Raw genomic sequence first — 26,787 nt, forward strand, 5'->3', positions numbered from 1 at the left:
AAGGGCCCACCTGGTCACCCACTGCCCCTAAAAGCTTACAGGTTCTTTTCCTCCATTTTCTCTCAACCACAGAAAGAAGATTTTACTAATTAAGAGTTAATGGCAGAGCTAAACTCCTTAATCACATTTTATAAACAGATGTTAACGTGAGCTACTTGTGAGTCTAAGAATTTATCATAATTTTGTTTCCATTTAATTTAGCTCATGAAATTTGGTAGAGAGAAATATCTAAACAGGAAGTATGATATAATATTTCCTAAGGCCTACTATAAATATTCTCACAACTGTAAAATATGTGTTTTTAAAACAATTATTTGAATTTGCTCTTTTACATTAGGAAAAGAATGAACGATACCTTCTGCTCTTCCCAAATATTTTGCTAATGTTGTCTGCCAGTCCTAGGATGAGTGGTTTTATATACCAGGTAAAACACATTTTAAATTTGTATTCAATTGTTTATTGTGGATCTGAGAATCATTTCCAGGCTTGTTTGGAGTTTTGTGTTCAATACTGCATGCATCTGTTTGTGGGCTGCGTGCGGTGTTGTATGTATAGTGTTACATTCAGATACGTACACACAAGTCCTGTCTGTGCATTTCGATGTGACTGTGCAAATTAGGATACTTGTGTTAATCCAAAGCAAAAAGAGGAGGAGGCTAAAATTTGTGGAGCTGCCCCCCAGGACACAGACTGCCGAGGTGCGGTGCCAGCCTGTCGCCACCAAGTCAGTCGTGTGCCGCTTCTTTCCTGGTGGCTGGTACATGGTGGGCGCAGCAGCGGGCTAGCTGGAGGGGGACCCGCGGCCGAGGTGGGTCTTGGGCACACGTCGGGTGGTGTACGTGGTAGTGGACGATCGTTTAGCCTTTCTGTTGTTGATCGTTTTTCTGTTTTTCTTTGAGAGAACATGAGAGCTGATTTAAGAAGAACAGTTGCAAGGGGAAATGTTTGCTGTTTTGTGCGCTAATTTCAAATGTGATATTAAGTGCTTTATGCTTTTTCTGTCTGTCTAGTAGGAGCTTCTAGCAAGGTTTACTGCCTTCTCTCTGTGTAGTTACAGAAGCTCCTGCCTTTCCCATCAATTTTTCAAGGCCTGGCTAGTCATCAGATGCTGTTTCAACAGAAGTCGTCCTTTGTTTTCTCTGAGCTGCGTTTCTGCATACGTAGCACATTGTTTGTTTTGTCCCCGACCAGAGCTCTGGTGGGTCCTGAGTCCAGAGTGTCCGTGGCTTGTTTTGTACCTGCACAGAAAGCTTTGCCACCCAAAGGGGAGTGTCATCGCACACTCCACAAGGAGCACTTTAAAATTGAGGAAGCAGCTGTACACGGGCAAGCCTAGCAAAATAATACCTCTTAATCTGTAAGCCTGCCGCTGACTGATGTCTGGCTGAGGGAGCACCTGCTCAGGTTCCCCCAAACTGGCGGCTCCCGCTTTAAGTGGCCTTGGTCCTTTTCCATCAGTGCTCTCCAGCTTCGTGCTGTACACCCAGGAGGCTGAGTCGGGGCCCTGCTTTGACCTGCAGGAGCTGAGGTTGCCGTCTGGGACGGGCTTAGGCCCCTAGGATGTTGGCATTGACATGCCACCAGCAGAGCACTGTTCTCCCGCCCTGTGCACGGGTTCCTGGGGGCTTTCTCTCCAAGTGCTGTGACCCACGGTCCATGTACTGTCAGTATTCATTTCTGGCTCTGAGGGATGTTAAAAAGCGCTACATCCAGCAACAGTGAGCACGTCCTGTCCGCCGGGGTTGCCGCCGCGCTGAATGCAGCCCTGCAGCTCTGTTTCCTGGAGCGTTCTCGGAGCTGTTGGTCACCCCTGTGCCTTAGGACTCTTGGAAGGGCGTCTGCAGTGTCTGCATCTAACCACGGCTGCGCCGGTGCTACCCTGTCCCGCCTGCTGAGCCCCGGTGGCCCGTGGCCTGGATGATACCTGTCTCGGGAGGGGAGGGGTGGGGAGACCGCCTCGTGCCCCGTGGGATGCTCGGCGTCACCCCTGGCCCCCGCCCCGTAGACGTCAGGAGCCCTGTGGTCCGTGGCATTGCCGGCGCCCCCTGCAGGGCAGGACTCCCACCGCCACCCCACCGAGAGTCCTGCTTCTTGGGGGCGGCTTGGCCCCAGTCCTCAGGGAGAAACTTTCCCTGAGGACTTGCTTGGCCACCGCGTTCCGTGGTGTGTCTGTTATTTGTGCTGGTCCCTTCCGGCCCATTTCCGGCCCCTCTCCGTGGACGTTCCCGCTCCCCTCCCCAGGCCCTCTGTTGTCAGAGCGGATGGGCTGGCTGCTCTTTTCTGCATTTCGTGCAGCGCTCAGCACAGCTCTCGACTTCCTGTCTGGTGACGACCACGCACAGCTACCGTACAGTTCCTCTTGCTCCAGTTTCCTCCTTACTTTGCTTTCAGACGTGGAACTTCCTCTGCATTTCTTTAAGGCAAATCTGTGCTTCCTTTGCATAAAGAACATCATTTAAAATAGCCACTGTAGACTCTAGTTTTTTTATCATGATGTGTAATGTTTTTGTGTCCTGCTGTTGATGTTTAGAGTAACCCATCAGATGAAATTTTTTTTTTTCTGGTTTGCTGCCCTGTACCTTTCTGCTGGCTCAGTTCTTGATTCTAGTGTTACGATTTCTTGTTTGAGATAGAGGTTCGTATTGTACATGCATTCGGTACAAACAAAAGAGCATTTTTGCTTTACAGAGACAGTTCCTCTGCCATTTCTAAAATCATTTAATATTTACTTTATTAATGGTATCTTCTTTACTAGAAAAGCACTAATTGTTTTTTTTTGGGGGGGGGGGTCTTTTTTTAGGGAAAGCTACCAACGACAGGAATGACAATCACAAAGCTTGAGGACAGTGAAAATCATAGAAATGCATTTGAAATATCAGGTGATAGGCACAGACTCTGTGGATGCCCTCTGTCCGGGTGACCAGGCAGCTGGCCCTCTGTGTGCAGGCCCTTGCCGACCCTTCCAGGGGGCTGACACAGCAGCGCTGTTGGCCCTCCTCGGGTGTGCGCGTGTGCGTGTGTGTGTGTTCCGCCTGCTCCCCGTTTCAGCTGTGTTTCTCTCTTCCAGGGAGCATGATTGAGCGGATCTTAGTGTCCTGCAGCAACCAGCAGGACCTGCACGAGTGGGTGGACCATCTGCAGAAGCAGACGAAGGTCACGTCTGCGGGAAACCCCACCATTAAGCCTCACTCTGTGCCGTCTCACACCGTAAGGGCCCCCGTCCCTCTCCCGCCTCCAGACTCCGGGGTCAGCCTTGGGTTCGGTTGCCAGCAAGTGATCAAGTGCTTTAAGGCACAGTCAGCCTCTGGGTCAGGAAAGCACATGTGCGTTGTGTTTCTCTGCAAGCACTTGCTCATTGCCAGTGGATGGTGAATCGCTACGCGCGCGCGCGCGCGCGCACACACACACACACACACACACACACACACACACACACACACACACACACACACACACACACACGGTTCATGGCCCCTGGCTAGGAAGCTGCCTTGCTCAGAGTGGGTCGTGTAGCCTAAGTTGGTTTCAACCAAAAGCCTGAGAGCCACTGGTCCATAGAGGGCTTTTCTGAGCATTTTAATTGTATTTATTATGTTCCATCAAAAAAAAACAAACAGTGAATACTTACGATGACAAAAAGGACCAGATTCGTGTTGAAGGCATTGACATGTCATTTTTGACTCATTGTTTTGATTGTAAGAAATCTGTATCTTCTACTTTTAGAAAAGCTCAATAGCTCTTTAAGTTTTTAGATACTTAAACATTTCAAGATACATCAGCACCAAAGTGTCAGTGTTTGAAACTTCTCTTTACTGGCATTGAAGATGCTGGTATTGAATCATCGGATCATTCATCATCTTTACCAGATAATATGAAGAACCAGGCAAGAACCTTCCTACAAATGACTAGGGTCTCACAGCATTTCTGGCTGGTGGGTTCTTCTTGCCATCCTTGCCAGCCTGTGACGATCTTTACTGGGAGTTTTCTACCCCCTGTGGTCGCCATCCTTGGGGTTGAAAAGTTCTGGCTCAGGGACGGTGGCCATGGCGCAGCGTGCTGGGCACAGGTGCAGTGTCTTAGGCCATTTCTCAACAGTTTGGGGGTTAAAACTGCTCATTTGCTTCAGCTGATGTTTCATTTTGAGTGGCTCCACCATTTATAACTTTTCCATACTTTTAAAAAATATGAAAGATGCTTAGCTTTCACGGGACTAAATTTATCCCGAGGACATATGTGCGTCCACGTGTGTGTTTATAAGGAAAAGGGAAGTGCCTTCTCGCTCAGATTGTCTGTAACAGCCTGAAACTAACCTTTATAACGTCACATCAAGTAATACTGTGCTGTGTATCGGGACGCTGGCCGCTCTCGTTCCTGTTCTTGTCACATAGTGGCAAGGGAGTTACAGCCCCGCTGTCTGGAGGGCGCTGTGCCCCACACGCAGGGTTGTCAAGTGTTGTGTGTGCTCTTCTTACGGAGGTTCTCTCTGGGGGTGTCTGTGTTCTCCCTGTGATTGCTGTGTCCAGCTTGAATAATACTCTAACTTTAGCATAAAGCTACCTCTCTTGACTTTTATAAGCAAGGAGAAATAAAACCAAATGTTACTTACCGTGACATTGCTAGAAGGGATGTTTTGCGCAATTTTCTCCTTTTGTGAATTATTTAGTTTGAAAAAATTATTTTGTAGTGGTTGTATTAACACGTTACAACACACACACACACCCAGGACAGGTGTGTGGTCACTGCAGAGAGTCCTCTGCTTCTGTCCTTGGACACCAGCCTCAGCTGGAGCCTGGGCTTCCCTTTAGCCTGTTTTTCAGGTATTGTTCAGTTCTTCCGAATGATGACCTCACTCAGGTTTCCAGCTCACAGAACCACTCAGCTCCTTCTCCCGTTAAGCGTACTGTATTGTTTTCGGCTAATTTGAGTTCTTTAGCTAATTTTGAATGTTATTTATTTTATTTAACATTTTCTTACTTAGTTGTCAGTGGGATGGAATACTTTTGGGTTTCCTAGGAATATAAACCCCATTAATAAGGTCCTTCTGAGAAATTAGATTTATATAACTTTGTTTTGATTAAAGCTGATTTTTCTGAGAAAATGTTTTATCCCAGGGATTGGCAAAATTTTTCTAATAAGAGACAGGCAGTAAATATTGGAGGTTTTTAGGCAATATGGTCTCTGTCACAATTATAGTTTGTTTTTTTTTTTTTTTTTTTTTTGTGGTACGCGGGCCTCTCACTGCTGTGGCCTCTCCCGTTGCGGAGCACAGGCTCCGGACGCGCAGGCTCAGCGGCCATGGCTCAGCGGCCATGGCTCATGGGCCCAGCCGCTCCGCGGCATGTGGGATCTTCCCGGACCGGGGCACGAACCCGCGTCCTCTGCATCGGCAGGCGGACTCTCAACCACTGCGCCACCAGGGAAGCCCCTATAGTTTGTTTTTGTAATACAAAAGCAGCCACTGACAGGAATAGGCTTGACTGTGTCCCAGGAGCTTTTTTTTTTTTTTTTTAAAACAAAAACAGGGATCAGGCCCTAGTTTTGGCCACCCTTGAATCACCAGGCAGTGAGTAATACAGCTGGGGAGGTAATCATTACCCTCGCCATAATCACATTCTCAGTGCAGGGAATGCCCGTTCTGTCATACAGTTCTGGTATCTGTACTAAATGAAATACCTTTTTGCAAACGTGAGTCCATGGCAGTTAAAGGTGGTGGGTGGAATTTCCGGGTCTGGACCCCCAGCGCCCCGCTGCTTCCTGACCCCAGCTCAGCTGCGGCCTGGAGCAGCACGCAGGACGGCGGCTCCCCGCTCAACCCAAGTGGCCCAGAGACTGAGCACCTGGAGAGTCCAGAGCACTGCCCACAGGCTGGGGCTGCCCCAGCGGGGGCATCTTGGCGGGCCGGGTGTGTTTGCTCAGGGCTCCCCTGACACTGAACGGTGTCTCTGCTCTCTCCCGCCCTGTGCCCCGCGCAGCTCCCCTCCCACTCGGTCACCCCGTCCAGCAAGCATGCGGACAGCAAGCCCGTGCCACTGACGCCCGCCTACCAACGCCTGCCTCACCCTCGCACCACGGCACTCCACACACCACCATCAACTGGGGGCCCCTGGAGCCTCCGAAAACCCCCAAGCCCTGGAGCCTGAGCTGCCTGCGACCTGCACCCCCTCTCCGGCCCTCAGCTGCTCTCTGCTACAAGGAGGTGAGCCCCGACTTGACGGCTGGGCGTGTTACTTCGGCCGTTCCCTGCTTCAGTCCAGGGAGTTCAGAAACGTGAGCCATCCCGTGTTTGTGTCTGTGACATAAAGCAGATCGGCCTCTTCAGAACTGTGAAGGGTCTGCCTTTGTTCTCTTGTCACTCCTTCCTGTGGTCCCGGGAGCCCTGGGGAGACCCTCATGGCGGGGCCCTCTCTGTGCCCGTCACGGAGGAGCTGTTTCTGTGCCCACCTGACCTCCGTTCCCTTTGCCCAGAGGCCACGGAGCTGGGAGGCTTCGCGTGGGCCTCCCGGCCTCTCGCTGAAAGAACTTTGAACTTGGTTGTGATGGGTCTCAGCTCACTGTGTGCGTGCCACTCCGCCACACCGTGTGACCCTTGTCAGGCTTGAGCTCTTGCCCGGGAACCCTGCGTCTGGTCACCTGTGTAAGGCGGAGGGAACGTTTACGGGGAAGGGGTGGGTGAGGGCAGCGCTCCTCGTGGCGTGGTCACAGCGCACCCGCTCTCCTCCACTCGGACAGTGTTTGCACGTGTCTGCTGTTCCCTCCCTGCCCTGATGAGAAAGGCAGGGGACTCGAGAAGTAGGGTCCAGGAGTATCTGCCCTTGAGGAAGCTGGTGATGGTGTGAAATGAGTGTGAGTGGAGTTTGGTTACCATAGGCGTGGCTGTGAGTGTGGCGGGCGTGGCCTGGCTGTGAGCCTGGTGTGAGCCTTTGCGCGTCCACGAGGCTGCATTTGCAGAGGCCCTGGAGCAGACACCCGCTCCGTGCTCGCTGGCAGCCCTGGGTGTTTTAAGATCTATAGAAGAGTACAACGTAAGTTATAGTTAATCCTTTATGTTTCTGTTAATGAATTTTGGTTTTTGTGACGTGTACCTTGGCGGGGTGTCCTGTGCCCAGGTCGGAGCGTTCCTCGCCCTGGCAGCTCCTGGAAGAGTGCTGATGTCTGTGTTGCAGGCGTGTGGGCAAGCCCTGGTGATCTCATTGCTGGGGAGGGAGAGTGGGGCGGAGGAGGGAGAGGAAGGCGTGGAGGGGTGTGGCCGTGAGCATGTCCGGTGTGCTGAGCACGCAGACCGCCTGGTGGAAAGTGGTCACAGACGAGAGGCCGAACAGAGCACTGCCAAGTGGGCGCTCTGCCTGGCTTCACCTCCGTTGCCCAGGACTCTGGGAAGCCACAGGACACGTGCTGGCTTCACCTCTTTAGGGACTGATTTCTGCTGCACTTTCAGGAGCTTTAAAATTTTCGTTTTCACGGGGAAGATTTTGAAGAGACACCTTAAAAACTCAGGCTCTGTTCTCTCTGCTTTTCAGTCTGATCCATCCCATAGCACGAGTCATGTTCCGAGTCTTGGATTCTCATCGTAAGGTTCACCAGTGGTTTATATAATTTAAATGATGCAGAAGTTAGCCTTTCCTGACATGAAAATTCAGTATACGCTTGACAGTCAAAACCTTGCCCACCGCGTTGGGCTTGGGCCTGCTCTGTCTTCACCTTCCCCTTCGCGGGGGGGTGGGGGGGTTTCAGGCGCTGTGTTGCGGGGGAGGGGTAGACCCTGAGGCGGTGAACGTAGCTCTGGGCGGTGGGAATGCGAGCGGGGCTCTGTCTTCTGCACGCCTCTGCCCTCGAGCCCGTGGGCTGCTCTTAGACCCTTTTCTTCTCCCTTGAGGCTTCAGACGCTTTCCTGAAGGAGTTGTGTTTACTTGCCTTTCTTTTAATGGTGGCCTTAGTTGCCCCTCTCTGGCTGGTTGGCTGCAGCGGGGGGGGGCCTGCCCCAGAGTTAGCAGCGCGCAGCTCCCTGCGCAGGCCTCGGCCAGCTGGCCTTTCCAAGCCAGGCGTGGCTGTCTTCCCGGTGACCCCGGATCCAGGTGACACGAGGGTTCTTATCAGAGTCTGCGCCCTGTTGGCTGTAGATGATGCTCAGCAGCCGGCAAAGAACGGTCAGAGCTCGAGGGGAGCAGGCGCCCCCGCGGTGCCGGAGTGTTTGCTGCTTCACACCTTCACAGTGGCCCTCCTCGCGGACCCGCGTAAGTTCCTACCTTTGGGGTCTGTCAGCCTGTCCCCCTTTGCTTCCCCAGGATCTCAGCAAGAGTCCCAAGACCATGAAAAAGCTGCTCCCCAAGCGCAAGCCTGAGCGGAAGCCTTCGGACGAGGAGTTTGCGCTGAGGAAAAGTGAGTATACCTGCGAGGACGCGGGGCTCTCGGTGCGCGGGCGGGAAGGCGCCGGGCTTTCCAGGGCCGCACGCAGGAGCCAGGGCCCAGCTGAGGGTCCCCTCTAAAGGACGTAGCTGGAGCGGGGGAGGTGCGGGTCCGAGGGACCCGCCCGGCCTCCCCTGGGTGGGCCTTCCCTGGGTGGACCTCTTTGCGGGGCCCCTCGACCCGGGGTTACCCTGGCTTGGGCGGCGGCTGCGGGTCTCCGCCGTGGGACCGACCCTGTGCTCGGAGGGCCCCCGTGCTCTGTGAGGACTCTGGAGATGCCGTGGGCAGCGTGGACGGCGCCTCCAGGTCCTCGGCCTCCCGCGTGGTTGCGTGGCAAGAGCGACCCGGCGCGGCAGGCGGGAGGGGCTCTGCGGGCCGCCTTTGCAGCTCCCCCGGCCCTGAGAACTGCCACGGGGCTCTGTGACTTTCCGGACCTTTGCTCCTTTTGCCCACACCCATTTGGGAGCCTTTGGGGATTCATTTCCAGAAGAAGGCTTTTAGACTGGAGCCGAGTAGCCAGCGTCACCCCGAGGAGGAGGCGGCTTGGTGCAGTGGCGGCAAGCGGGACCCCCCCCCCCCCCCCCCCCCCCCCCCCCCGCCGTCCTTGGCAAGGGTCATGGTGGCCCTGGGGAAGTGGGCGCAGGGATGGCCCGGAGGCTGCTCCCGGGTGAGCTCCCTCCGGCCGGGCCACCTGACGTCCCCTGCCACAGCCCCGCTCGTCCTGCTGTCCTGCGGTTACTTGGTCACTTCCTCAGATATTGAGCGCACCTGCGGGACACCTTATGGAGCGGGGGAGGCCGAGCACCCCCGTGTGGAGGGTCCACCTGTGCAGAGGGTCCGGCCGGGGGTGGACACCAGCTCCGCATGTGCAGCTCTGAGCCAGCCTGGTGGGCCTTCACCCCCAGCGCTTGCCAGGCGCCTTCTGTGCGTGGGCGCTGCGCTTTGCGTGCTGTGAGCGTGCTGACCCATGTCTGAAGATGGCGGTCTGCCTGCATCAGCGGGACAGGCAGCGTCACTCATGCGGCTGCCCTCCTGTTGGCAGAGGGGAGCGGCCTGCCCAGCCTGTGGACATTACCTCCCAGCGTGTCCTGGAGCGAGACTAGTTAAACGTTGTTCTTGCGGAAACCCGTTAACGGCCGGTCCCAGTTAGCGGAATTGAAGTCGGCTTTTCAGCCGCCCCTCAGCTCTCTGTGCTGACGCTGACTCTTAGCAGCGAGCGTGCGGCCCGCCTCGTGTGTGTCTATATCGTACGATGGCGTGCAGGCTTTTTGATACAGCTTATAAATAGTTTAGTCTTCCATTCTTCCCACATTTTTTTGTTAGAGTAGTTGAGCCTTTTAAAATATATTCTAAGTAATATCTTAGAAGATGCAGAAAAGTCTAATAAAGCAGAAGGCAGAGTTGAACCACAGGATGGTATGAACTATGCTGGGTGTGAGGGTCTGCGCCCGGTACCAGGACCTCTAGGGGCCCTTGCTCTGCGGGCTGCACGCTCCATGCACGTGGCCTCTCGAGTGCAGAGGAAGCCGGGTCTGGAGCCCAGTTTACGGGAGAGCTCTGGAGTGTCCTAGATTAACTCTCTAGTAGGAACTTGTGGATCGGAGGAGATGCTCACTTTAAAGCCTTTGGTAAGTAGGGTCAAATGGCCTTGCCGGGGGCTCATACCTGTCTTCACTCCCCCCTCCCAGATGAGGATGGAGGGAACTTGCCCTTTCTGATATCCGCGTCCACACTGAGAATTCTCGGGCATTCTGATTTTTGTCAGGCGGACATGTGAAAACATGATATGTAGTTTTAATTTTCACTTCTTTTCTTGGTGAGAAGGAACATTTTTTTCTTTCTGACTGTTCTCTTGTGAATTGTTTGTTCCTATTTCTTGCCTTTTCTCATTTTCAGGATGGGGGATACTATCTTTCTTGTGGGTTAGTAAGACAACTTGTATGTATATTTAGGATATTAGCCCTTTGCCAGATATGTTGCAGGTAAAAAAATAAAAATCCTTCTGAATATGACTGTCTTGTGAATATCAGAGAACATTTATCTGGCGAGAAAACAAAAGGAGGGATTGTTAGTTGTCACCGTCGTTGGTTGAGCTGATGATTTGTGTTTGTCCGGTTAACTGCACGTGTCATTTCTGGGTTGTGATGGGTTGCGTGTCCGGTTAACTGCACTTGTCACTTCTGGGTTGTGATGGGTTGCGTGTCCCTTGCAGGCACGGCCGCGCTGGAGGAGGATGCCCAGATTCTGAAGGTCATCGAGGCTTACTGCACCAGCGCCAAGACGCGGCAGACGCTCAACTCAAGTAAGTGTCGTGGGAACCCGCTGGGACTCTGGGGGTTTGTTTTGCTTTTTAGAATCACGACCTGAAGGACACAGCTGTGGGCCCTGGGCAGGCTCGTGGGTGTGGTCCCCGGTGAGGGCGCTTCCGGGGCCCGGCCTAGCGTCCCTCAGTCAAGGGAAGGGATCTGAGCTGTCAGTAAAACAACTGGTTTCTAGAGAAGGTTCTGCTGGGAAACCTGCAAGTGTAGGGCACTGCCAGAGTTTATCAAGCTCCCTCGGGTTGGAAGACAGCGGGGACTCGCTCAGCTCAGTTGTTTAAGCTGTTTACCCTACGGGTGTGGTACTGGAGTTTGGTGGGGGGGGGGGGGGGGGCTGCTCCTTAGAGTTGTCAAAAATACAAGCCTAGAGTAAGAGTTCCTTTAGCCCTCCCCAACTTTTAAAAAATGATTGCACTTAAAAATTTTTTGAAGTAGACACACCAGTGATATCGGGTAGATTTCAGTACCACTGAGTTTACCTGCATCTTACGCATAATGTCTGATGTGAAAAAAATCTTAATCTGTTGTGTGAACACTAAAAAGACGGACTCTGTTTTTTTTGAAACTTCCGCAGCATTTGAGAGTGGAGTGCAGGGTGGTTGCAGCAGATGTAGTCAGGATGTGGTTTGTCCAGGAGAAAAGGGGCTGAGCTTCCCTTCCCCTCCCTCCCTTTCTTTCAAACTGGATGACATATATTACTTCTGGCATGAAAACTGGTTTCTGTTAGAGTTTGTGTTTTGGGTTTCCTTTCCACCTTGACTTTTGGCAAATTGCTCAACTCACTTCATTGGCACCACCTGCAATGTGGTGGTTCAACTCAGTGTCACGTCTGGTGTAAACCAGTGATGGGGAGAAAAAGAAAAGGTGGACAGACAAGCGCTTGAGCTTCCGTTAAAGCTGACTACAGGTATGAGGACAGGGCCAGCGGGCTTCACCCCGGCTGAATCTGCAGATGATCTAGAAACTTCTTCATGGCTAGTAGTTGACGTGTCCCACCTGTGATGTTAGGACTTTCGGTCCGTCCTCCGTCTGGTGAAGACGCCTGTTTGTAGTGACTAGTCAGCAGAGCAGGAGAGGAATGGAAGGGCCTGCAGGTGACGGAGCAGTAATTTGTCATTTACGATATTACAGTTTCCTATAGTTGTTAAGAGATTGTATTTTTAGGTAATAGGCTATATGTGGCCATTGTTCTTTGGGTTTTGAATTTGAGATTTTTTAAAAATTATTCATCTCCACTTCAACTATTTGAAATAAAATTTTAACCGGGCCATCTCAGGTGAACCGACCTGGTGATGTGAGTTTTGTGTGAGCTTTTGTGTGAGCTGCGTTGCCTCATCCAGGAGACGGGGCCCTGCTCTCCTGTGGCCCTGGTGTGTGCAGGTCTCATCGCGTTGCCTGTGTTATGTGTTTCCACTTCTATGCAAGAAAAGCACTGGACAATACAGTGTTTTTTGTTTTTCACTGATATTATGGGCTAACCACTCTGGGGCCTCAGAGGTCTTACAGTCATAGATGACCTTAAACTGAACGTTCTCAGGAACAGGTAGGATGGGGAAATGGGTCCTTTATGTTGGACAGGTAGTGTACCTAAGAATCTAGAGATGGGGTCAGGTGCATCTGACCCCAGAGCAGCTCTGTCCATATTAAATGCATAGTAAGAACAGTTGGGACGATATTATCTCACCTAAAGCTCAGTTCTGTTCAGTATATGTTTGGATGCCAAGAAGCCTTCACCATCCAGACACCTTTAGTATTGATTTCCTCCCCAAGGACCATAGGGATGTAGTCGAAGAAAACAAGCCGAGCCCACTGCTCGCTCTTGTTTTGGTTTGGGAATGGGTTTAACTTTGCCCAGAGCAGGAACAGGACGGAGCCCGTGGCTGCTGTGCTGAGCCATCCCTGGTTCCCATCAAGCGTGTGTGTCCTCCGGCCCCTCCGCGGGCCCGTTCCAGCCTGCGCGTCCCACTCGCGGCCGCCTGGCCAGCATCACTGCTCACGTCACCAGCCACTCATGGGCTCACTCCTCTTCTCCCATTTGGTGCCCACTTCCTTCTGCCGTCCTGCTTTTGACACAGGGGCATTCCCTGTTCACGTCTCCCTTCATGGCAGCGGGAGGGTCTGCGTCCGGGTTGATGGCGTTTGAGCAGACGTGTCTCCCCGCCATGTCCATTCCCCTGGCTGAGTGGGGGTGAGCGCCCTGGGGTGGCGGGAAAGGGGAGCGAGGGGGAAGGGGCCTGTGTAACCCTGGTCTCCGCCTGAAGTTTTCTCAGTCACTACAACGTGACAAGGTAAGTTTCGACCCCCATTGCTAAGATGGCTTCTGGTGATTTCAAGTCTGGCGAAGAGACAGCTGAAGAAGTCCACCAGAAATCCTTGGAAAGTATTCTGCATTCAGTAGATCCGCATTAAACACATGAACGGTCCCTTTCACAAGTGTCCCAAGTGAGACTCTTTGTTAATCGAATGTGTAGCAGAATTGGTTACTTGTCAGATGTCTTTAGAATTTGCTTGTGAACATGGGCTTAATTTGTAAAAGATTTCGTAAGTGAGGGCTTAATAGCAGTAGCTTTAAAAAGGAACAGTTTGGAAACAGACTCGTGACCTATGTTTGTTTAAATAATAGTTGGTCTAGTTTTAGTCTAAGGGTTGTGCTAATTAATAAGTTCGTAAATAAAACCCAGCCATAAATAAGGAGAAATGAACGTTGTTGCCGTTTTTTAACAGTATTTTCTCTTTCCCTTCTCTTCCCATCACCTTTTGCTTTTGTTTCCATGTTTTCGGTTGTGGCTCTTCCTGCCGTCCTCCCGCTCACCCACCTCTGCCTGTCCCCCCACCCCCCTGTCGTCCCACTCCCACCCCGCCCCGTCTTAGCATGGCAAGGCACTGACCTGATGCATAATCACGTCTTGGCTGATGACGACCAGTCAAGTCTAGACTCCCTGGGTCGTCGCAGCAGCCTTTCTCGTTTGGAGCCTTCAGACCTCTCGGAAGACTCTGACTATGACAGTATATGGACAGCCCATAGTTACAGGATGGGTTCTACATCTCGTAAGAGCTGTTGCTCATATATCTCTCACCAGAACTAATGCACTTCTGAGCTTATCTTAACAATGCTTGTTGTACCGCAGCCTGCTTTTCTTAGATGTTTTCTTGCTGTTTCTTGTCTCTTTTATGTGATATTTTAACAACTTTCGAGAGCGTTTCTGATATTTCCCATTGTACTTTGTGGCGGCTTAATTGCCATTCGGAGCATCCACTCAAGTTACTGACTGTTGAAGGAGACGGTGCCCACACAGCCTGCACCCGAGGGTCCTTTCTCAGCGGGCAGTGGTGGCTTTACGTCTCCGGATGGTTTGGTTTTTTATTCTCAGTGTAGCAACTGTCTCATTTCTTTTTAGATACAGCCGTACGAACGCTTTTGTATTTTATACTGAAACCACACAGGTTTGTGATCTAAGTGCCAGCGACACGGAGGAGACCCTGGCCTTCCGTACAGGGATGTAATTTTGTGTGTGTACTGGACGCGGCGACCCAGTAGCTGTGGAGAGATAAGAAGACGACCCGTGCCCCGAGGGCGCCGAGTCCAGATCAGACGGCCGAGTGCCGGGCTGCCCCAGGGCCCTGGGCGCCGCGAGGAGCCTCTGTCGGCGTGGCGGCGCGTGGGGGTCCGGCCGGGCGGGAGCACTAGTGGCGAGTCTGCACGCCACAGGCGGCCGGCTCCACGGCCCCGCTTCTCCGCGGGCCGGGCCCTACGCGCCGCCACGCCAGACTTCCCTTAGTTGGAGGAGTTTCTCTTGAGAGGCACGTGGCAAGCCTGTGCCGCTGCAGCGAAGGGTTAGAGCCCAGCCCCCTAGCGCGTGGGTCAAGCTGTGTCCGGCCGGTAGGTGTGCCGACCCAAGCAGGCGGTGCTCCCGGCATCCACGTCCGAGCTCACGGCCCACGACGGGCGCATGGCTTCTTTTCAGCAAGAGCTGCCGTGAGACTCCCCTGATGGCCCCCGGTGGAACGTCACCCTCACTCTTGATCGTAACGGGGTTATGAGTCGCCCGAAAACCTGCTGAGTTGCCACATAACTCACTTGCAAGGACGTCTCAGATCTGGAGGGACCCCCCGCTTCCCTGGGCTTCGTTGTAAGGAGACCTCACTGCCCTCCCTCAGACCGATTTCTGCTTCAGAAAGAACTGAATGCGCCCTGTTGCATTCGGTGGCAGCACTCAGTCCACACCCGGTCCACACTGGAGAGGAGAGCGGGGTCCCTCCCGCACACGCCTGGCTGGGTGTTCAGGTGGGACCAGAGGTGGTGTGTTAGGGACTCCTTGAAACCAGCTTCAGAAAACGAGATGCCGTAATAAGTGGGAGGAACATCTTCTCCTCCCTTCAGGGTGGCCGGGACCCTCTGCTCCCGCCACACCTCCCCCGCCAAAACCATGTGTTCGGTGTTCTGACCTTGTCTGCACAGAGTGGCTCTGCTGTGCTCCGGCCTGTGTCGGGGGGCTGGTCCCACTGCTCACAGCCCAAGGTGCCCTCCATCCTTCCCGGCAGGAGGCCCCCCCCCCCATTGTTTAGGGAGCCGGCACCCTCAGAACTGCGTGCAGGGAGGTGGTTAGGAAAACCAGGAAACCCAAACGTCTGTCTGTTGTTCCCAGGTGGCTACTGAACTACTTATGCCATCTGGAGGTTTCAAATTTTTGTATCAATTAGTATGAATAAGAAAGTTGAGGAGCAATCTTTTAATATTCGTCGGAGCCCAGTATTCACCCGTGGTAGAGACGGGCTTATATACGTTCAGCCAAATAGCAAATGGGATTGTGGGAGAAATAGGATAACTCCAAGGTTCACGTACTTAATATCATGCAATGAATTTAGAAGCGTTTTGTTTTACTTTATATCACATCAAGTAATACATTGCAGCTTTTCTGATACTCACAGTAGAGGGTCTTTTGTTTGCTTGGAGACTGTGATAACGTGTGTTGGCTTACACGCCTCGACCATGCCTTAGTGAGTTTGGGTTGTCGTGTCATGTGCTGTGTGCACCACAGCTGCTGCACTTGGGTTTCTCTTTAACACCAAGTGTCATTTGGGTTGTCCTGATGAGACATTTTCGTTGATATTCTGTACACCAAAGTTTTGACATTTTCTCATCATTCCTTTTTGTGCCGGTTAAAGCCATTTTGACGATGATTTTTTTGTTGATGCTAAGATCACTGCAGAATAACCACCTGGCTATTTGTTTGTTTGGATTTGTTCTGATGTCTGGCACCATTAGCTCTTGTGACCTGGTTGGAAGTATTAGTGCCACTGGCTTGAAAACAGTTCTCATGTGGCAGTAGTGATGTGGCATCCCAAGGCCAGTGTTTCTACTTCTGTGGAACTTTAGTCATGCTGAAATAGTACCTTACATTTATGCAATTCTGTAATATCTATGTGTACAGTTAGTATTATAACGAAAGGGTGAAGAATCTGAACTAGAAGGTAGGTGTAAGCCATTACCAGGCGCTTTTGCAAATGGCCTAAACGGTGTTCCCATTGAATTGACGCTTGCCACAAGTATATAAGCTATATTAATTATGTGTTTTGCATAAAATTGCGAAAACACAGTGATTTGTATATAGTGGTATAAGACCTTGAAAAAAATCTATATATTGTGCTTTTTATTTGTGAACGGGAAAGCCACTTTCATTGGGTGACTGCCGTTTGAGACTCAGTGGGATGTATACCTGAATGTTGCATTGTACTGTACAGTATGCATATTGTTTGTGGTTGCATATGGCAATGAAGTGTTTGTTTTATATATATATAAAAAAAGACATCTGTTATGTACAGTTGAAATAAATTTTGCATTTGCTAGCCTGTGGCCTTTAATATTTGTTATGTGGGGCGGAGGGCGTAGCAGAGTTTGCAGCTTGACGCTTGCTGTTTGAATGTAACCTCTTCCACAGGGAGGCCGGGCAGTAGAACACCTTTTATCTGCCTTGATAGCAAAGCTTGCACTTTCTTAGGTTAAGTGTGTTCTGGACGATGCAAGGTGACTCTTTGTATATTTTTATTTCATCTGTTCCCCTCGAATTTTTTTTAAAACAAGTTTTCAATCACTGGGATGTCTGTTTTCAGAAAGAAGAGTTCTCTCTTTTTTGATGGGGGTGGGGACGTGTGCATAAACGGAAAAAAGCCCCGACTTGAATGTTTCTTACCGAGACTGAGATCAGTTTTTAATTTTTGTTTGGTAAAGTGCATGTCCAGCTGACTAGGAAAAGCAGAATGAAAGGAAAACAAGTACCTGTGGCAGGTATGGGGCCAGGACAAGGTGCAAACGATAAACAAACGCACATCCCTCTCTAAAGAGGGTCCTCGTGTTTTTGTTTTTTAAGAAAAATGAATTAGAAGCTTATCATAGCCATAAATAACAAAGTGGCCTTTCGGAGAGATTTTACTCAGTAGACTTTTTTTTAAATGTAACATTTTGTTTCATTCTGAAAGTTACTTCAGTTTCTGTTGAGTATAATTAGATGCAGACTTTAGAAAGATTACGAATTTAAGAAGTCATGTGAATTTTGCTACAAATGTGCTGGACCGCTGGCTAGATAAGCAGATGTTCTCTCCTGACAAACCTACCCTGTCTTTAGGCTCTCAGTGCAGGCCAGCCCCCTCGCAGGGCAGACGCACCGCACGCGCCCTGGGTGTGAGAGCCGCGGGCCATCTGGTGAGGCACCGGGTGGCAGGCTGACCACCACAATGGCACCTTGGGTTGAGGCCCTTGCTGCCTGGGCAGGTCCTCTGTCCAGGAGGTGGGAGTGCTGCATGCGTCTGTGTTTCTCAGCGAAAGGTCCACAGTTCTCTGGCGACCTGTGATTGTTTTAGAGGACAGGGTTCTGACCGTGTCTGCAGCTTCTGGATCACACATCTGAGTGAGTTCCTGGCCCCCAGCACCTGCTCCGTCTCCAGCTGAGGGCACAGAGCGGCCCCTTCTGGTGGCAGTGCAGAACTGCGGCATCCCTGTCAGCGGGCGCTGGCGGCTGGGTTGGCGCTAATGATTATTATTTCATTGTATTCATCCCCATCCTGAACAACAGCAGAGCCACCCAGCACTCGTGTGTGTGTGTGTGTGTGTGTGTGTGTGTGTGTGTGTGTGTGTGTGTGTTCGTTCATTCATAGACACAGGCGGGATTATAGGCCAGTCCAGCACTCCTCAAACTGTTAGCCAGAAAACTGCAAAATGTTAATATTGATGATGGGGGGGGGGAGGGGAAGTTCAGCACTCAGACAAGCTTAGGAAATGCTGAATTCAAGTTAAATGGGTATTTTTCCTGAAAACCTTCAGTACGCCAAGTGTGCACTGTGAATCTCCAGGAGGTGGCTACAGCATTCAGAATTTCCCAGTTACGTGTTGCAGAATCCCAGTTATCTCTTGGAAGCACAAAACTTTGTGTTTAGTACAGAGTTTGCGAAACACAGATCTTGAGTGTGTTGGAACATCCGTGAACACACTTCATCTGTGTCTCGGCCCCTTTTAGAGGATTTTAAGTAAAGTGAGAGAGCAGTCTCTGGTAGTTCTGCTCTTAAATGGTTTTTCCAACCTAACCAATTCAGAGAAAAGGTGCTGTGGTACCTTTAAAAATACTAAAATGATCTTTGAGAGAGCTTGTTAAATCTATCTACTCTCTAGAACTTTGTTCTTAGAGAAATAGTCAACTTATTTATAACCCTGGCTGGAGAATATTCCTTTGTTGTTTTACTGAAAGACTATCCATTTTTTTCAGTTGTTTTACAAAAATACGTTATTTTGAAACTAGGAGGCCCATGGATTTCTATTCAGGCTGATAAATAATCTTCCTTTACAAGCCTCCTGGCTCACCATCAAATCCATAAATGACATTTTTCACCGTGGCACGTTTCAGGAACCCAGCAGTTAGTACATCCTGTCTATAACGTAACGTTCTCATACTTACATTTGTCGCCTCCTTGTGTGCTTTAAGTGTATTGGCAAAAATAAGAACAACGTCTGTCTTGCTTGGGCAGTTCTTGAACCAGTTCCCACACGTTTAATAAGTTCCCCTGATTCAGTCACATCGCATAGTGGAGTGTAAGGCTTTTATATGTACAAACTCATCTGGTAAAACATACCTATAAGATGCAGCTTTTAAATTAATCCCCAGAACAGCTCTGCAGAGGTGGTGGTTTTGTTGTTCTCTCTTACGGGTGGTGGAATCGAGGCTCCGCGGATCGGTGACAGGCCCGAGTGTATCGAGACCCACGGACCCGTGAGAGTGAGTCCCTGCAGCCCCGGGCCCTGCACGACAGCCCGCTGTGCTCCGACCCGCGCTTCACAGGGCGGACGTCCCTCGTGATTCTATTTTATGTGTTATTTGAAGAATTTACTGCTGCAAACACGTAATGTAAATAGGTTGCCTAGGAAGCTAGAAGATGCAGAAGTAATTGAAAGACATGGAACTTAGTCTTCCCTAAAGCACTGTTACGTAAGAAAACATTTCCAGCCTGTTGTCTCCTTAGCTAGTTCACGTGAAGAAATGTTGTATTAGAAACTGAACGTGACAGATACACCACGGGTAGCTCTTGATCTGGCGGTAACACAGCAACGTCTGGGCGCAAAGCAGGTAACAGCGGGAACCCTCAGGCGCTAAGCGGTCTGATGTCACCTGCCTGCTTCTCTTTACAGGGAAAACTAAGTGGGCCCCTTCACTGTCCGTCCGTGTGGTACACACCTCTGAATCTTTAGGAATCCTTGTCTGTTTTTAAGGAAAATAACCCGAGTTCACTTTTCCTGATAAAAACACGGGTAGCATTTGCGTTTGTGTCGGAAGCGCAGGAATTTCTCGACCTTCAGAATTCGTCACCTGGCAGCGTCCCTGTGCTTTTCCTCCGTCGTGTGTTTCACGTGCGCGTTTCCTTCTCAAGCAGCACGTTCCCACACGGCCCAGACGTCCCAGGAGCACTTCCCGTTTACTGAGAAAGGCCTGGGAGACGCCGTGCCCGCAGCCCCGCACGGAGGCCCCGGAGCAGCCCACGGCTGTCAGCGTGACGAAGCCTTTCATGGTGTGTCCCTTTGTGGGCCCATGTCGCCTTCTGTCTGAGAAGTCACCCCCTGGCCGCGCAGGTCACCGTGCTGGGTGGGGTGTGAGCTGGGCACCACCCTTCCCCCGACAGCCAGAGCTGCAGCTACTGGGGGCCCGCACCTCGGTGTGAACACGAAGGCACTAGCGGAGGGTCGTCTTTGAAATAGTAATCGACAAACTTCAGTACAGATATGCTCCGATACGCCAGCTCGTTACGGCTTGTGACAGAATTCTAAGTGCTGCCTGTGATTATAATACGGAAGTTCTGCTCAGGACGCATAAAGCCCTTCCTTTACTGGTGTGAGGTACCTATTTATCTGTCTAGAAGTTCGTACTGTGTAACGTGGAATTGTCCTTGCCCACCCAGAGCTGAAGTTTCCTCTGCCTGAGACAGCAAAGGAGGAGGAGGTCGGCGTCCAAGCAGCCTTCGCAGCCTGTGGGGCGGGGGTGGAGCCGGGCCCTGCAGACGCAGGGGGCATGTGGGAAGGCTCCCGGGGCCGGTAGACGGCGGTCCTCCTCTCCATGTCATGAGCTGCCCTGGGGGTGACGGACGTGCTCTCTGGATGTCAGGAGCATCGAATGAGTCTCTTGTCATCAGGCTTTGACAGTAACCACCAGCCCTGTTCTGTTCAGAGGAGTGTAAGCTTGGAGTAAAACGCTGGTGAAACCATTAAGTCCTGTCCTGAAAACGTGTGTTACGCGCAGTGTCCCCACGACGTGAGGATGCACAAGTGCCATCTTACAATGTGACAGACCCTTGGGAGGGCAGAGTAAGGGTAAAGCAGGAAAAACAAGGTCAAGCAAGCCGGACCGCCATCTCCGTGATGAATGAGCCTATATCCGACGCCACGCGTATTTTAATGGAGGGAAAGCTGCGTTTATCACAACACCAGTCGCAGTGGGTCTGTGGTGGGTCCTGTCCTTCCTCGAATGTGCATCTGATGTAATTTTACAAAAATATAGGTGATATATGTTAGTGCTGTATAGTATAACCTTTTAAAACGTTTATTTTCTTCCTTGCACCCTTAAATAAGATGGGATTCTCGTTTTTCACCTTTTATAACGTTTGGGTTTCCCAGTTAATTTCTGAAGTACTTACTTTGCAGTAAATGTTTATCAGGCCACTGTCCTGGGTAAGCTTTTGTGCTGGATCTTGGTTAAATGACGTAAACATTCCTCTGATATTGTAAACAGTTTACTTCCTTCCTTTTGGAAAAACGTTTATATGCCAGGGAATGTAAATAAAGTTTTCGTAAGAGAACCAAGTAATAAAATGCACTTTTCTTAACCATGTGCTGTAACATTGTTAGCCGTTGCTGGGGAGTTACGTGTCATAAGGGCCAGTTCATTGACTTGATAAACAGTTGGTATATGTCTACTGCATGATCCGATGGGTCTTTGTAAAATCCCTGGAATAAAATGGCACAAAATTTGGTTGATACGAATATCCCTAAAAAGTTCGAATATTTCCTCCAAAATATCCCGGGCAAGATGGTCAGAACCTTCTGTTGAAGGTTTCAGGGTTTAAAAGATCCATGGTCCAGATGAAGAAACTGAAGCTTAATAAATGGCAAAGAAAGCTAATGTTTCCTTTCCTCTGTCATGCTTTAGGCATGAAGAAGGCTGGGTTCAGTACACAGAGGTAGAGGGAGTTTTCAAAAGTTGCCCTTCCCTGTTTTACCTAGAAAATATATTTTTTAACATACTGGAATTAACACCTGGAATTTAATATTAATAATTAAGTAGTGTTGTATAGTCAAGTTCTCCTTTTAGTTCTGCCATGGTATTTACCTGAGGGTGTTTTGTTTTGTTTTAAATGATGATAGGTTCACGCAAAGAATCTGCGCCACAAGTTTTGCTTCCGGAAGAAGAGAAAATTATAGTTGAAGAAACTAAAAGTAACGGTCAGACAGTGATAGAAGAAAAGTAAGCTGTATTCCAGTGCTTTAAAGCGGGCGGGGGAAGGGGGTTGTCGGGGGAGGGGTGGCACCGGCTTCAGGATGGTTCCAGGAGGGCCGGGGTGTGCAGGGCACTGGCTGGGGACTTTCTGGCTGGGGTCAGCGCCCCTGTGCGCAGAAGTGGGCCTCCCCGGACCTAGGGCCTGGGCGTGCAGGGCAGGTGGGCAGCATGTGCGTCCGGGGAGGCTCCGGGCGTCCCCTCTGACCCGGTCCTTGTTCAGGGCGCCTTCTCTTCTGCCTAGGAGTCTCGTCGACACTGTGTATGCACTAAAGGATGAAGTCCAGGAGTTACGACAGGTGGGTCGTCGTCCGTCATTAATCCTTTTAACGGGGGAAGAGAGGGAAACACGGCGTTAGAAGTGAATCCAGCTGTCCATAAGCGCAGTAATGCGGAAAAGAGAGCCTGACTCTCAGTATTCAGATTTCAGAAGCAGGACAACAGCTGGTCTTCTGTAAATGTGATAGACCAGGAAGTGAATCTTCAAAGTGGCTTTCTTTTCACTGCACTGTTTTTGACATCATAAGCCATCCCAGGTTCTGCTGGAATAATCAGGCAAGAGATCTAAAATTCCATCTAGTTAAACAGTTTGATAGGTCCCCACTGTGACCATTCTCTTCCGCTTTCTGGTGCAACAAACACATGGTCCTTGTTCTTGAGAAGCCACATGAGAAAGTCAGTTAAACTTGGCTAACCAGCCAAGCGTACTTTGCGTGTTTGTGCGTTACTTGTTTGTATCAGTGGCTTTGGTGTCCGAGGAGGGGAGGCCGAGGAGAAGCCTGAGGACGGCGTGGCCTGGGCTGGGCAGAGGGCGGGCGCGCCAGCCATGTGCTCCGAGCTGCCCTTGGCCGTCCGCGTACTTTCTCGTCCCCGTTCGAGGGCTTCCTCGTTCTCAGCAGCGGCATACGTCTGTGTGTGCGGGGGGTGACAGGTCCTAACTCACTCAGTCTCTGTTGCCCCCCTTCTTATAGAACTCTGTAGACGGGTCATCGCAGACGTGGAAGGAAGTAGGAGGGACGCGAGGTGTGCCTTCTGTTATTTTCAGCCGTTCACTTATTCTCTTGTTCACAGTTACAAGTGGGGGCCCTAGGCCTGCTCCGTCTGTGATTTGTCTTGGTGCCCAGCAGCAGCTCTGCGCCCATCAGACACTGGGGGGTCCTGGTCCAGGATTTCGCGCAGGGCGGTCCCAGCCCAGGATTTCTTCCAGTGAGGCCCCAAGTCTCCTGGGGGAGGGGGTCCGCTTCAGCACTGAAGGCGGTTAATACCCGCTGGTCTGCTTCACTTACAGGATAACAAGAAGATGAAGAAGTCTCTGGAGGAGGAGCAGAGAGCCCGCAAAGACCTGGAAAAGCTGGTGAGGAAGGTTCTAAAGAACATGAACGACCCCGCTTGGGACGAGACCAACCTCTAAGGAACGTTCTCGAAGACCGGTTACGAGACCAAGCTGGAGCCCCGTGACCACACCCGAGTGACTCTCAGGACCACAGAGCAGGGCTGCACGGGCGTCCTCTTGCCTCCTGTGCGTAGAAGAGCTGCAGCTGATCACGGCCGTGGCGTTCCTGAAGAACCAGCGTGAGGTGCGGCGCCGAGGCCGGACTGCACTGCCTTCCTCTCAACATCTCAGTACCTCGTTCTGCAGTCGGTGCAGTGGCTGCGTCTGGTCTTCCAGGCTTTGACCGAATATATATAAATGTTACATACACGTTGCCTGTAAATGCTCCATTTTGAATGCGTATCCGTGGTTGCTGTGTCGGGGCTGACGCCTGTGCTGCTGTCTCCCTCCACCAACCTCTCTGGTCCCGTGCCCTGGGCCGCGTGCTCACGCACTCGTGGAAAGCAGAGTCTGGAGAGCGCACAGGTGTTTCTGGGAGATGCCTGCTCTGTCCTCCGCCACCGCAGTGCTCCGAAAACGCCTCCCACTGCAGTCTGCCTAAACAACTCACCTTGTTCGTACCTGCAGAGACACCTTCATCCCGCTGGAGAGCCTCCTGGTAAAGCAGTATCGCAGTCACTGGCGTGCGGCACTCTGGCTGAACTCGGGGGTCTGGGCCTCAGCCCCGGACCCGAGGAATCGCGTCTGCTGCCACTGTGTCCAGCGACAGGTGTGCACGCGTCCGCTTCTTGTGGACACCTGAGCGTCGGAGGGTATCCAGCCCGCTGGGGGGGACTGACGTGTAGGCTGGTCTAATAACTTGGCCAGGTGCCCTGTTTTGTCCTCCCCCTGAGAGAGCAAGCTCACTAGAGCCTGTAAATAAAGTGTGTTATTTATTACACGTCGCCGCAGCCCGCGAGGGTGAGCTGTCCTGCGGGTGGGGTTTGTGTGAGGCCGGTCTAACCCCGAGACCTGCTCTCCCGTTGGGTGCAGCAGGCAGGCCTTCTGTGCTCGCTGGAAAGGCAGTGTTTCCACTGTTTCAGCAAGGATGAAGCAATATACACCTGAGATTCCCCTAAGGGGTGGGAGCTGAAACGTGCCCCTCCCCCGTCCCACCTCCACCCCGGTGTCCAGACAGCAGGGGACACAGAGGAGGAAGCCTGTCCTCTCCATAGCCCCGGCCTCGGGTCCAGCTGATTCCTGTGCTCTGCCCCCTGCTCTTAGGAAGAGGCCGTTTTTAAAGTGAGATAATCTTTTACCACAGAGAACAAGTGTCGTGTCTTTAAAAACCAGAATCCCAGCACCTTGCGTCGGAGACATCTCAGAAATGCCCACATGGCACCAGACGTGACTCTGTGAGCTGTGCCCTTTCACTGCGTCGGACCGTCCGATGTCCCCGAGCTGGGCGGCTCGGTCTTCGTGGCCCCCATGGTCCTCGGCCCACGGCCTTACTCTCAGGCTCCCCGGCTCGGCCGTTACCTGCTCAGCGGGTGTGCCTGGGGCCCGACGTTGAACTGCCCACGCTCGACCTTGTTACGAGAACTGCCAACTTCCTGTACTTAGCACTGTGTTCATTAGTGCTAGGGCCAGGAAAGATTGTCTCTAGGGTTTTTTGGTAAGCCCTGTTTTTACAGTAGTATCTTTCGATGATGCGTAAGACATTGCAGTGGGAAGCAGTCCAGTTCGAGTGTACTGAAGTTTGCTGTCTCGAGCAAATTCTAACTCAGGAACCATTCATCACCTGATCTCTCCAGCACTTTGTGACGGCAGTGTTGCCGCCAGCATCCTGGGACGGGGCTCTTGCAGAACCTGCCTTACCTATTGATTTTAGCACCGCTTCTCCTGAAGGGGTGACCGTTGACATGCTTGTGTAATGCATTACCTTTTCTTCCCGTAGATCCAAGGTTTGACTAAGCTTTTGAGGGAGCAGAGAGGATGCGTCTGAGCAGCTCTTTCTAAAAACCTGTCCTGTCGTAAATGGACTGCACCCGTTTCTCCGTGTGACCTTCTGAGGGGCTGGGGGGGGGGGTGGATGGGGACGTCAGGAAGGGGCCACCTGCCTGCCGGAGTCACCTCTGCTCCCACCTTTTGTGGATGAGGAGACGAAGCCATTGCCTCGCCTGGGACGGGAAGCGCTTGGAGGCGTGCGCGACCTTGGGACGCGCTCTGCGGTGGGACGCTGCGGCCCGCGTGCGCCTCCGCTGTGGACTCCCGATGCCCCCCCCACGCCCCGCCCTCATTGCTCGGACACGCGGAGTCCCCGTTCACAGCTGTGGGGACACTTCACGAAATGCCACAGGCGGTGTCCTGGCCTCAACTACTCATGCTACATTGTTGTCATTATTAAACTATTTTTCTTATGTTACAGACATGTCACTTTATCTGTGATGTGTTTTTTTCGTGTGTGTGTTACCTTTACACTTTCTTTTGATTTTTTTTTTTATATCTTAAAATTCTGGTTTGAATTTTTGACACTGGAAAATACCACATTTGCCTTTAAAATCTAGGGTTTGGGAACACTGCAAGATAAATAAAAATAGAAAACAAAGTTTGGGGGCAGGAAGTGGAGGGAAAGGCTGCCAGGTGTGGCTTCCACTTCGCCTGCCGTCCGTGGATTGACAGCTCCTGTCCCGGGAGCTCCCGGTAAGCCGAGCGAGGGGCTCGATGGCTGAGCACCGCTCTCTGGGTTCTGTGGGTCCTTCTAGGAGTGTCGCGTGGCAAACTAAGTGGCCTCTGTGATGCAGCCTTGCCCTTCTCCCACACGCCACCCGGTTTAAGGAGGCCAGAAACCTGTGTTCAGGGGAGAAGCCAGGCGGGCGAGGCGGGGCAGAGGGTTCCCGGCGCGCCTCCTTCCCCAGCGCTTCCACCCTCGACCTGAGGACGGAGCTGGTGGCACGTGGCTTAAGCCAGTCACCGTGGCTTAAGGGAACGTTCCGGTAACTCGGGAGCCAGGGTTTGTCACGTTTCGGTCGGATCTCAGGGAGACGAGCGGTGGACGTGTGTCTTGGCAGACAACCCAGTCTGTCTGTCTGTCCCTGTGTGTGCGTGGTCCTCGGGGTCCTCTGGTCAGGCCCCGGCCCTCCAGACAGCTGGCCTGCAGTGTGGCGAGGGCAGACCGCAGGTCCCTGCAGCTGCGAGCTGGCGCCTCCCGCTGAGGGCCCGCAGCCCTGTGACGGGGGCCTAGAAACCTCCTCTGAGTTCTAACGTTTCCATAGAACTGGCCAAGTTCCTAGGGGGAGTGTTAGACGTGATGTCCTTCCCAGCTTTACGGTTCCAGTTCCTCAGGAAGGGGAGGGAGGGAGGTTTAAATGCGGCCTGAAATGTCCTGACGTTCACATCGACGCCACGGGCTCCACGATGAACTCGCCAACCGGTGGGGTGGGGGAGCCGGTGGCGGCTCCCCCACCCGCCCCCGTGATGCTCGTTTTGGCCAGTCTATCCGTCACCGAATTTCTCCTTTATCTGGCAGTAGTTAGAAAGCAAGTGAACCCAGCCCGCAGTCTGCCGTCCCCACCCCGCAAGGTTCCTCTCCAGCAGAGGTTCCCGGGGCGCGGTGGATGGGACTGCCCCCCGCCCTGCTCCCCGGGGCCCAGGGAGCCACCGCGCTGGCTGGGGGAGGACGGGGGGCAGGGCGGCGGGCACGCGGGCCGCTGGCCTTCCATCCCGG

General features: G+C 52.0%; 1 protein-coding gene across 1 annotated transcript in view; it reads left to right on the forward strand.

Moving 5' to 3' along the window:
- Positions 1-25,491, forward strand: part of ARHGEF7 (Rho guanine nucleotide exchange factor 7) — a 126,376-nt gene extending 100,885 nt beyond the window's left edge. The window contains 10 exon segments of the mRNA XM_032611759.1: positions 338-424; positions 2,801-2,879; positions 3,068-3,207; positions 5,973-6,060; positions 6,063-6,196; positions 8,283-8,376; positions 10,616-10,705; positions 21,619-21,718; positions 21,993-22,047; positions 23,037-25,491. Of these exon segments, the coding sequence (XP_032467650.1) occupies positions 338-424; positions 2,801-2,879; positions 3,068-3,207; positions 5,973-6,060; positions 6,063-6,196; positions 8,283-8,376; positions 10,616-10,705; positions 21,619-21,718; positions 21,993-22,047; positions 23,037-23,159 (990 nt within the window). The 3' untranslated portion in view covers positions 23,160-25,491.
- Positions 25,492-26,787: the final 1,296 nt, after the last annotated feature.

This window comes from Phocoena sinus, chromosome 18 (genome assembly GCF_008692025.1).
Source record: "Phocoena sinus isolate mPhoSin1 chromosome 18, mPhoSin1.pri, whole genome shotgun sequence".
NCBI classification, from domain to species: domain Eukaryota; kingdom Metazoa; phylum Chordata; class Mammalia; order Artiodactyla; family Phocoenidae; genus Phocoena; species Phocoena sinus.